General features: G+C 46.8%; 1 protein-coding gene across 1 annotated transcript; it reads left to right on the forward strand.

Moving 5' to 3' along the window:
- Window positions 1-9,031: 9,031 nt before the first annotated feature.
- On the forward strand, window positions 9,032-11,629 carry LOC114079110 (T-cell surface glycoprotein CD1a-like). The gene is made up of 6 exons (XM_071618795.1): window positions 9,032-9,092; window positions 9,395-9,649; window positions 10,353-10,631; window positions 10,815-11,093; window positions 11,340-11,430; window positions 11,587-11,629. The coding sequence occupies exons 1-6, from the start codon at window positions 9,032-9,034 to the stop codon at window positions 11,627-11,629; spliced, it is 1,008 nt and encodes a 335-aa protein (XP_071474896.1).
- The last annotated feature ends 450 nt before the right edge of the window (window positions 11,630-12,079 follow it).

Here is a 12,079-nt window from a genome sequence, read left to right on the forward strand (position 1 = left end):
CTGAGTTCTGGGGAAAGCTGGGTGTGGAAGGAGAAATTCAGGAGTCGTGGTGGTGTGCAGGGGAGCAATATCTAGCATGTTAGGAAGAACACAAGCATGCTTGTAGCCTAAGCAGCAATGATTCACGAACAGAAATTCAAAAGAAATGCATCCTGGATGAATTTAGGGTGGCTGGGATGCCTTGGATGGAATTCTAATCAGCATATATGTTACTCATGCTGGCTTTTCCCCATGTTTTCCTGTGACCTTGGAGCACACAATTTTCTGATTCTGGTCACTTCCCACCTATTTTGTCTTCTGACTTTTTCTACAGTGTTGCTCTCTCTAAGCTCCCCCAGCTCTCAGCCCCCCCACGCAGTTCCCAATGGTCTCCATCCTTTCCTCTCTCCTCCTCAGACCTTGTCTTTCACCCTCCACAGCTAAGAGTTCACTCAGGGGTTCAGTGGACTGGGGAGCTGCAGATCCTCAGTGGGACTCTGACCCAAGCACCAGTTGCTACCTGTATTCCTGACCAGAGCCAGCCTACCAGAGGAAGATTGAGGGAAAGGAACTTGGGGTTTTTCTTTATTTCTTTTTATAATTTACTCCCTTCATTCTTCTACTGTTATGATTTACATATTAGGAGCCCTCCAATTGCTCATGAGTGAGACAATGAAAGAAGGGTTTGAGGTGAAATGATTGAGAGCCTTAGCCCAATCAGGAAATAAATTCCCCTGATAGGGATTAACTGAGAGATGAGTGCAGGCTGATAACATGTGGCTGGGGAGGTGGGATCCTGGGGCTGTTCCTTTGGGGTATATATTTTGTCCTTGATGAGTCCAGCTCTCTCTCTTCTTCTTGGTAGCCATGTCCAGACCTGCTTTCCTCTGCCACAATGTTCTGCCTCACCTTGGGCCCTGAGATCTGGAGTTGGCCATCTATGGGCTAAGAGCTCTGAATCCCTGAGAAATAGAGGTGAAAGAGGACACTTGGATGGGAAGGGATGGAAAAACAGCAAGTCACACAGAACATCAGAGTCACAAGGGTTAATAGCTAATATTTAGTTCTCTCTAGTCATTTTAAATACAGGGACACTGAGGCCAGGGTAACTCAATGCAGGTGTCTCATTTAGGAGATCACCATGAAGCTCAGTCTGAATATCCTTTTACTGCAAGAAATTTTCTGTGAAAGAAAGAAAAAACAGTCTCTATGTAGGGAAGGGCAAGGGAGAAAGTTGAGGAAGTGTGGGAGGGGAAAGGAGAAGCCCAGTACAGGCAGGAAGGGTGACAGGAAAGGGAAGAACTGGGAGAAAGGCTAGGAAGAAATGAAAGAGGGAGACCAGGCAGAGAAACACATGAGAGTTTACTTGTCAGAGCTGACCAATAAAGGCCACCTCTCCATAGACAAAGAGTGGCAATACAGGCCTGAATTTGGGGACTCTTTAGTGACAGGCTCAGGAATCAGAGCCTGGTGGGTCCTAATGCAGTTGGTTTAAGGGGGGGGTTGGTATGAGAAAGTGGTGAAACAGCCTTGGGCAGAAAAGAATGTGGGCAGTGAAAGGTGAGCCTACATCAATCTTCTGTAGCTTCCTCTTGCTGAGAAGAAACAGAGTCTGGACCCTTGTTATGGGTTGAGGCATTAGTGATAGTCAGGAGGTGCCCATTGATGATGACTCTGGATGGCCCAATTTTGGTGAGGGGTTGAAAGTCCTATAACAGAAGCTGGTTCATGGTTTGGTTAGAAATCCTTTGAATGTGGTCTTGAATAACCCTAATGATGCAGGGGGAAAAGCATTAACAGAAGGTCTATGGCAAGGAGAGAGGTCAGGACATAAAGTGCCCACTGTAGAAGAGGGTTACTTAGTTGCCATTCTTCAGCAGAGGAGAGATGTTGTTTCAGGTGTTCAAGATCCTGTTGGGGTTGTTTTATCTTGTCCTTTATTATACCAGATTGATTGACATAAAAATAGCCCTCCAGACAAAGTCTTCCTTTTTCAGCAATAAGAAGATCAAGGCCCCTTTGATTCTGCAGAAGCTAATGAATGAAGCTGGGATTGTATGGTTAGAATGAGGGAGGAGGGCAAACACAAAAAAAGGGAAGGAGGGCACTCATGGCTCTGCAGTGTCCTCGTGGCTCTCAGAGACTGAAGGAAGATTGGGGGTTCTGGCCTTGGAGAAATGCAGCTTGGGAGGACCTGCGGGTGTCATTGTGTAAAGGGCAGAGAAACCCATTTTAAATGGAAATTATGAACCCAATATGAGATGCTCTCAAGGTGGGACGCCAAGGGAGTGGTAAGAATGACCTGATAGAGTCCAGTCCATTTTGTGAAGAGTTGAGAGGAGGAGGGAGGGCCTGCTGAAGGGTAAAAAGGTACCAGGGCACCAGGAGACACAGTGGGAGAAGGGGAAGAGGCAGAACTAGGCTTTGCCAGAACAGCATCACTGTTTTCACAAAGAATGTTCTTAATGTATGCAAGAATGGGACAGAAAAGATGAGAAAATAGAGGTAGTGGAGAATCAGAGGGCGGTGAGCTGAGCAGGAAGGTAGGCCATCCATATAGAAGCTGAAAAGGGGAGGTGTTGAGTGGCTTCTTTGGAGGGCCTGTAATCTAAGAAGAGCCAAGGGAAGGAGTTTAGTCCAATTTAAATGTCCTCCTTGCCAGAGGACTGGGGATGGTAAGGGATATGAAAATGCCTGGAGAAGTTGAGAGCCTTAGTTACAGACCTTGAGAACTGGGAAGAATTAGACTGGAAGGGGGTGGGGAGGCTGAATAAAGAGAAGACAGGTAGGTGGAGATTGAAGGTGGGATTTTTGGATTGGGAGTTCCCCATGGTGAGTTGGCATGTTGGAGTGGCTACAGTCAGTTGTTCCCATCTCTAGGCCAAACCAGAGTAGGGGGCAGAAACTATAGAGGGGACAGGAGTGAAAAGTGGTCATCCCCACAGAATTCACTGTCCCCAGGGCTGAAGCCTTGTGGGGACTGAGAGAAGGGGGTCATCACTTGCTATTTCCATAGTCCCAGGCTTTGCCCAGTAGAGCGTCTTGGTTGCCTGGCCAGGGCTTGCATGAGCTCGGCTGAGGAGCTGAGAACCAAGACCAGAGAGTGAACTTGCCAAAGGGAAGGGATAGATGAGAAGCCACCCATGGTCAGATGTCAGGGGCAGCACCTGTAGAGGCACTTGGATGTATGGAAGGGCAAGAAGAGTCACTTGGTCACCAGGCCTGGAAGAAGGCATAGGGAGAAGAAACCAGAACAAGTCCCAATAAAATCGCAGGGTGAATGGAAGAAGGTATGTGATGATTATCCTGGGCCTTCAGGCCAGGGTCCCAAAGCAGCTCAAATCCCCAGAGGCAAGACCAATGGGAGGGCCTGGGCCTGGATACCAATGAAAGAAAGGTGGCCAGGACTAATCAACACATACCTGGGCTAAGCAGAAGTCTAAGGGGCTGCTCTATGCAGAGGAAGGGAAAGCAAGGGGAATGAGTAGGTCTAAGGAATCCCTTTTGCTAGAGGGCTTCAATGATAGGCTGTCAGGGTAGGAGTGTTTGTCAGGAGAGTGGGTATTGTGATTTGGCCAGGAAATGGAAGGGGTTTTTGAGATGGATGTGAATGGCCTCATGGTGCCAGGCAATATAAGGACTTGAGACATCCCAGACAGTAGGGTCCACCTTGGCAGGGGTAATGGGAAGGCACTGGCAGATGGAACACAGGGTTTGTTCCAAGGTAAGGTTGAGGATCAAGGGAGCAGCAGGTGAGTCTAGATGGAAGCATATATGAGGGGAGAAGGAAAGTGTGGTTCCAAACTTTGTGAGGATGTCCCTTCCCATAATAGGGACAGGGCACCATGGAATGACCAAAATGGAGTGAGTAAAAGCTAGAGAACCAAAGGCACAAACAAGGCTAGATGTTTTCATGACTGGTAAGGTTTCATAGGATGAGTGGTAGGCCCCCAGAACTCCTGGAGTACTGAATATGTAGCCCCTGTGTCTAGGTGGAAGGAGACAGGCCTACCTGAAAGAGGCTAAGTTCCCACAAAGTAATGGTAGTGGTCCGGTGGTGGAGACCTGGGCCTCATCTGTCCTCTGTAGCCAGTCCCATGAGTTTGAAAGGGGAACCAGAAAGGCTGGATGTCTGGGGCCTGCTGTGAGCTCAGGGACAGTCAGCAACCCAGTGTTCCTTCTGATGGCATTTAGGACAAGGGCCCTAGAGGCTTGTGACATGAAAGAGACTAGTGACCAATCTGACCACACCTCTAACAGGGTTAGGGTGGTCCTGAGGGAACCTTTTATGGCCCAGTGGAACCAGGGACAGATGCTGAGGCTGTACAATGGCTTGAGCAAGCATGTGATATTTCTGCTTCTGGGCCTTCTCATCTCTCTGTTACACCTTAAAAGTTACTTTCAGAACTTCAGCTTGGGGAGTTATGGGACCCCTCTCAAGGTGCCCTAGTTTGGTCTTAATATTGGGGAAACTCTTGGAAAAAAAGTAGGTCTCCCATCTGGAGTCTCAGGGTCAAGATTAATGTACTGTAATAAAGTCTTGGTCAGGTGATCTCAAAGTGCTGAAGGGTTTTACTTCATCAGCATAATTTCTAGCTTGCTCCCAAACCCGCCTGTACTTCTCGCTCAGGAGGGTGTTAGACAAGATAGGACCCAAGCAGGTTTTCTATCTGTGAAAGATCTGACAAAGAGAAAGGCCCGTGAACCTGGATTACACCAACTCCTCCAGCCACCTTGCATAGAGGACTCAGAGATGCAGGTTGGGCTGTGGCAGCCCATGAGCATGTGATGCAGCAGGAGGAGAGAAGGGTGGAGAGGCTGAGGGGACAGTTGCTGAAGAGGCTTCATTAGACAGAGAGGGGAGGTTAGAGCTAAGCAGACTTGTGTGGGAGAGCAAGAGTTGCAGAGAGAGGGCTTAGAGAGAGGAGAAAGCCTGAATGTATGATCTCTTTCCATTTTCCCAAATACTCACAATAGTTGAAAAGATCCTGGATAACATCGGGATCTGAGTGCCGTTAAGTTGCCATTTAGAGTCCTTATCCAAAGGATATTGAGGCCAGATCTGATTGCACAAATGAATAAGTTTTGGGGAGCTTAATTCTGGGGTGAGAAAGAGAGTCCCTAGGATAGCCAGGAGGCAGCCTGAGAGACTATGGAAAGGAATGGATGAGGACCTGTGCTTGGTGAGATGTAACCCAAGGCTGAGAGGTCTCACCAGGAACAACTCCCAGTCACCCTTGGTGGGTTTTTTCTCAAAACCCAGGACCCAAATGAAAGAACACCTGTAGACCTGGTTGACAGTAGGGATCAGCTATAGCTTTGAAAACATGGCTGGGGATCCCCCCAACCACACGGTAACTCTGGGAGTGCCAGACAATCAATGGTCACTTTATGGGACCTATAGGTCATTTAAGTCAATCAGAGACAGGGGTCTTACCTGAAATGTCTGGTGGTGGGTGCAGAGAGGGTATTGGGCAGAATGGAGGGCCTGGTTTCACAATGGTGTTGGGATCAGGGCCTGGGGATGCTCTGTGAACCTCAAAGAGGGGAGCGAGAACACTGAGGAACCTGATCCTGGATTTGGCAACAATGAAAGGAAAGTGAGGAACCAGGAGACAGGGGAGCAAGAAATAAAAGATGGAGACCAGGCAGAGATACACAGGAGAGTTTATTTGTCAGATTTGACAAATAAAGACCATCTCTCCATAAAAGAGTGAGGCAATACAGGCTTGGGGCTCAAGACTTTTATGGGGGAGGCTCAAGGATTAGAGCCAGGTGGGTTCTAATGTGGGTAGTTAAGGGTGGGGTTGGTGTGAGGGAGTGGTGAGCTTTTCCTGGAAAGGCCCTTGGATGGAAAAATGGCGGCTGTCACTTAAGATGGCTGCCCAGATGCTAAGCAATGACCTTGCAAAGGGTTATGTCAGACAGGGGGTTTTTCAGGAGGGAAGCTGAGGTTTGTGTTGATGAGGTGGGAGCAGACAGATGGCAAAGTGAGATTGTGTGGGGAGGGGAGTTCATGTCTGGGTCTGAGGAAAGCTGTGTGGGGAAGGAGAAAATCAGGAGGTTTGGTGGCATGGAGGAGAGAAACAAGGAGACATTTTAAGAAGAACATAAGCATGCTTGTTCCCTAAGCAATGATGATTCAAGAAGAAGAATCCTGAGGGAAAGACTTGTGACAAAGGGAAGAAGTCTGGATGCCCCTGGGATAGCTGGATCATCCCACTTGGCTGAGTTCTATTTGGCATGTGTCCCAATCACCTGGATTTTCCTCATCTTTTCCTGCGACAATGGAGCATACCACTATCAGTGATCTTTATAACATCTCCTCTGCCAAAGATGTTCTCTTTCATTTTGGTCCTGATCACTTCCCACTTATTTTGTCTCTTGACTCTCTCCTACAGTGTTGCTCTCTCTCAGATCCCCCCACTCTCAGCATCCCCCAGGCAGCTCCCAATGGTCTCCATCCTTTCCTCTCTCCTCTTCAGACCTTGTCTTTCACCCTCCACAGCTGAGAGCTCACTCAGGGGTGCAGTGGACTGGGGAGCTGCAGATCCTCAGTGGGACTCTGACCCAAGCACCAGTTGCTACCTGCATCCTCACCAGGAGCCACTCTACCAGAGGACAGTAAAGGGGAAAGTAACTTTGAATTCTTCTACCCCTCCACTAGTTTAGGTATGAGTTGTCCCCCAAATGCTCATGTGTGAGACAGTACAAGAAATTTGGAGGTGAAATGACTGGGTCATGACAGCCTTAACCCAATCAGTGCATAAATCCCCAGATAGGGACTAACTGAGTGTATCTGCTTTGGCTGGGGAGGTGGGTTCCTGGGGGTGTGCCTTTGGGGTATATATTGTGTCCTTGATGAGTATAGCTCTCTCTCTCTCTCTCTCTCTCTCTCTCTCTCTCTCTCTCTCTCTCTCTCTCTCTCTCACTCTCTCTCTCTCTCCTTCTGGGTGGCCATGTGCAGAGCTGCTTTCCTCAGCCACACTCTTCTGCCATGATGTCCTGCCTCACCTTGGGCCCTGAGGAGTGAAGTTGACCATCTATGGACTAAGAGCTCAGAAACAGAGACCCAAAATAAACTTTTTCTACTTAAAATTGTTTTTTTTTCAGGTCCTTTGGTCACAGAAGCAAAATGCTCACTAACCTCTTCCTCCCTCTCCTGCTTCTGTTATATCCTTTGTTTCTCTTATCAGTTCACTACATTTTGGTCCCAGAATCGCATTCCTTATTTAGTTAATTTTTTTCCCTCTCTTTTCTACTCTAAACCACCTGTCTTCTCCATGCTTTCCCCACTTTACACTCAAGTGCAGCAGTCATATATTTTGTATGATCCAGGGGAAAATGAAAATATGGAGACTTGTCCTATTCATTCTGGCTGCTATCACAGCATGCTGGGTGGTTTATAACCACTAGAAAATTATTTTTCTGGAGTCTGGACAGTTCACAATCAAGGTAGATTTTGTTTGTAAAGGGTCCTGCATTTTGGTTCATCAAAGGCTCCTTCAGAATATTTTTTCCATGGTGGAAGGGTAATTTGGTCTCTCTGGGCATCCTTATTATAAAGTATTAATCTCATTTCTGAGGTTGAAACTGCATGACCTAATCACCTCTCAAAGGCCAACCTCCTAATACCATAACATGGGTGGTTAGGATTCCAATATATGAATTTGGGGAAGACATAAAGATTCAGATCATAGCAGGTTTGTGCTCAAAAGGTAGGGGTGGGAGTGCTCTTAAAAGTACTAACATACAAAACTTCTTTATTTCTATGAAAGGTTATGTCTCTGTGTTTTTATTTAGTTTCCCAGTGTTGCATCCCTTGGGCACAGAGATACTCTCAGGATGATTGCAGGAATTCTTACCACCTGGGGGCTCCACTCCATGACGTTAGACAAGCTATCCATTGGCTGCCTGGTTCCTGCTGCCCCAGCTATTCTAATTGCCTGTGCTGGACTGAAGGGTGAAGTTAATCTTCCTTTTCCCAATGGTCACCCCAATACTTTGTACATGGGTAACCACTGAGAAATTGGAACCAAATTGCATGGAGATGCATGTGATAGTTGGAACAAGAGTGGGCAAGTGGCTCACCCTGACCGGCTACAAAACAATTTGGTACAGACATTGAATAGGATAGCTGCACCTAAGTTCTGCCCACACACTGTTAGGTGTATGTCCCCTTCTCCAATTGTGCCTGAAATGCATAAAATAATGGTAGAGGTTGATGACAGAAGGGGCCTTCAGTGAGACATGGTCAGTGCAGTGGTGGCAGGATAGAGGTAGATAGAAAGACTCTAGAGTTGTCATGGTCTGAGATACTGAGGAGCAGGTGGAGGAGTGCTGAGCATGTAAGTGAGGCTGTGGGAGGAAGAACCCTTCATAAGCTGAGGAGGCTTCTATGAGCTCCATGCAAGTTTCATTGAAACCCATATTAAAATAAATTACTATAAAATTCAAGGTGGTGATCACAGAGAATTAAATGTGTTACTAGTTTGGCTGCATGTCCCACAGAGCCAACCCTGGATACATGATCCACAAACTCAGTAGGTGATACTGTTTCAGAGGACAATCCAAGGGGCTTTTGCAAAAAGAAATAAAGTGATCAGTGATGTCAGAGATATGAATGAGGTGGAGTGGGGGATGGGACAGTGAAGAGAACACATGGGGAATAATTCAATTGTTATAATAAGAGAAACACTTAAGATCCTGGGTTCCATACCCAGCAATAAAAGTGTTCCTAGAGGTAAGGGACTTTTCAGAGCCACACAAGACTTGTTCCATAGCAGTTGAACTAGGGGAAGATGACCAGGATGGAAATTCGTGACAGTGAGAGAAGTTGGAAGACTGGGCAGGGAGTCAGAATAGCTGGGGAAATGAGAAACTGAGTAGGTGCTCAGGGTTTGGGGAGGGAGCAGATTGTCTTTGTTTCAGGCGAAAGAGGTTTGTCTTTTGGTTGAATAAGGAAGTCAAAAGAGACATCTGTGGGGGTAGGTTTATTTAGAACAGAAATCAAAGGACAACTACTGCATCTGCATCTGCATCTGCAAGGGCCATGCTGTTTCTGCTACTCCCCTTGCTAGCTGCTCTCTTCCCAGGAGGTGACAGTGCTGTTGGTAAGAACTGGGGCATCTGACCAGGTGTGTGTGTGTCTCTGTGTGTGTGTGTGTGTGTATGTGGTGATGGTAGTTTCCCCTGCACATACCTGGAGACAACCAAGCTGGCCCCATTCTGCGTGTCCTTACTCAAGCCCTCTGTGCTCTCATGGAGGCTGTGGAAAGAGCATGGGACCCTGGGGGGCCAGCAGATGTCAGCTAAGGTAATGGTGTCTCTCCACTTTTCCAGATTCTGAGACTTTCCCAAGTCTCTCCCTCCCAATGTCACATTTCTGCCTATTCCATCTATTATTTTGCCACAGGGTTTGAGGAGCCTGTCTCCTACCATCTCCTCCAGACATCAACCTTTCACAACCATTCCTGGGTACATCTGAGCTCAGGCTGGTTGGGGCAGGTGCAGACTCACAGCTGGAACAGCAGCTCGGGTGTCTTCATTTTCCTGTATCCCTGGTCCAGGGGCAACATCAGTAATAAGGAGTGGATGGATCTGGAAAGGTTGTACCAGTCATACTTCCTTGAACATCAAGGATTTTATATTTCTCAATTAATGTTTAAAGGTGAGTTTAATTTCCCTTGATGGGGAGAATAAAGGGATGAGGGGTGGGCATCTTAGTGACCTTTCATTCCTCAGGGTAACAGCCTACTCAACTCTGAAACTTATTCTACTCTCTTCAGCATAAAACTGCAATCACACCCTGGGCACATGTGATAAACAGAGCCAGATTCTTCAAAAACTTCAGGTTTTTTTTGTTTGTTTGTTTTTTGCCACTGTGACCTGCTCTGTGATTGACAGCAGGGCTGTGTTTCATTATCTCCCCTCAGAGGCATCCTGTGGCCACCCTTTTCCCCAGTCTTCAATCAGATGCCTTCAGCTTCCTTACTTGTTGGGTGACTCCTTAAAGGGTAATTTTCTCTCCCATTTAATCTCTTCAGTCATCCCTGTGTAAACTGTCAGAGTGGCCATGGATACATTCTCCCAGGTTTGTTAGAGTCTCAGCTCTCTCACATTAAGGCCTATCTCCCCCACACCATCACTATCATCTTTTAACAATTCCCTCTCTTCCTCATCTTATCATCTCTTCCTCCACCTCCAGATCCTACCAGTTCCCCTTTCTGTGAACCTCTGGTCAAACCACACTTGGGTCTTTTCTCTTAAACTCCAAAAACTCCCTTTTGTTTTTATTGTCTTTTGTTCTCATCTCATCCCATTTTCTCCCTTTTCTTTCTTTTCTCCTCTAATTCATTACTCTTCTTCCCCAGATCCCTTTGATATGCAGATGGCAGCAGGCTGTGAACTGCACTCTGCGAAGGGCTTCCTAGGCTTGAAGCAGGTAGCTATCCAAGGACATGAATTCATGAGCTTCCAGAATAAAACATGGTCACCATCTCCCAAGGGTGGAAGGAAGGCCCAGAAAGCCTGCAATATACTCAATCTGAACCAAGTCCTTACGCATATGGCACATAGGCTCCTCAGTGACACCTGCCCGCGTTTCGCCTTGTCTCTTCTTGATGCAGGGAAGGCTTATCTCCAACGTCAAGGTCAGTCTTGTAGCCCATCTCAAAGAATTTTTTCTATTTTAAAGTCAAATTTGGAATAAAAAGAGGATACCGAGTGACATTTCCAGAAGGGGGAAGTATATATCCATGTAGTCTCATGTGGAGTTCTGAGCCTCTCAGTGTATGTTAAAGTCTGTGTCTGGATGTGTTTTCTGTCCTTTGCAGTGAAGCCTGAGGCCTGGCTGTCCAGTGGCCCCAGCCCTGGACCAGGCCGTCAGCTGCTGGTGTGCCACGTGTCTGGCTTCTACCCAAAGCCTGTGTGGGTGATGTGGATGCGAGGTGGGCAGGAGCAGCTGGGCACTCAGAGAGGCGACATCCTGCCCAATGCTGATGGCACGTGGTATCTTCAAGCAACCCTGAATGTGGCAGCTGGGGAGGTGGCTGGCCTGGCCTGCAGGGTGAAGCACAGCAGCCTAGGAGGGCAGGACCTCATCCTCTACTGGGGTGGTAAGAGCTGGGACCCAGGCTGGAGATGGGTGGTTTTCTTCTAGCAGAGCATGAGGACCAGGTTAAAAAATTGGGATTAACAAATTCCCAATCAAAAAAGAAATATATATATATATATATATATATATATATATATATATATATATATATATATATATGTAATTCAAAGAACAAAAGGATTTAAAATAAAGGATCTGTAGATTAATTTTGAAACAACATCCTTGTGTCCACTTGAATCTGCAGCACCTCAGAGTGCCCTGGGCTTGATCTTCTTGGCAGTGATAGTGGCCCTGGCTCTTCTGACAGGTCTTGGATTTTGGTTTAGGAAACACTGGTGAGTTCTTTGTATCCATCTGTTCTGTTCATTCCTCCCCCACAATGGTCTTTTCTTCTTTTTTTGACTTTTTCTTCTCCTCTCATCCACATTTCTATTTTCTCCTCCATTCTCACCTACACCTTATGAAGATCAGTTATATTTTTGTTCATTTAGGACACACTGTGACGCTCCCTGTAGTGCTGTCCCTCTGAAGTGAGGACCCAGGGTACACCTGAACACCACAGAGTGATGACATCACTTCTACTCATCTTGTTAAAACTTTCCATTCATTTCTGCTCCATGATCATTTACCAAAATATGCTCAATGTAATCTTGCCGGATTTGTTGTTCTGATCGGGCTTCTGTGACTTCAACTCTGAATGGAACAGGATGTCAGCAGTGTCAGCCTGGTTAGATGTAATTGATCATCAGATGCATTTCAGATGTCACATCCTCCAGGGGTCCTTCCTTGATCCACAGTTGGAAGCCATCTCTCCTCCATCTATGCATCCCCACATTTCAGCTGTACCCCTCTCTGCCTAGCATCTGTGGCAGGTGTGTAGGTTCATTTCTTCTTTTAAGTTTTTAAAGTTTAGAGCAAAGCATATGCTTTTTGAGTATCTGAATCCCTGATGAAAAGTCTCAATAAAACCTGTGTTGGATTATG

The sequence above is a fragment of the Marmota flaviventris genome, chromosome 10 (genome assembly GCF_047511675.1).
Source record: "Marmota flaviventris isolate mMarFla1 chromosome 10, mMarFla1.hap1, whole genome shotgun sequence".
Taxonomy (NCBI): Eukaryota; Metazoa; Chordata; class Mammalia; order Rodentia; family Sciuridae; genus Marmota; species Marmota flaviventris.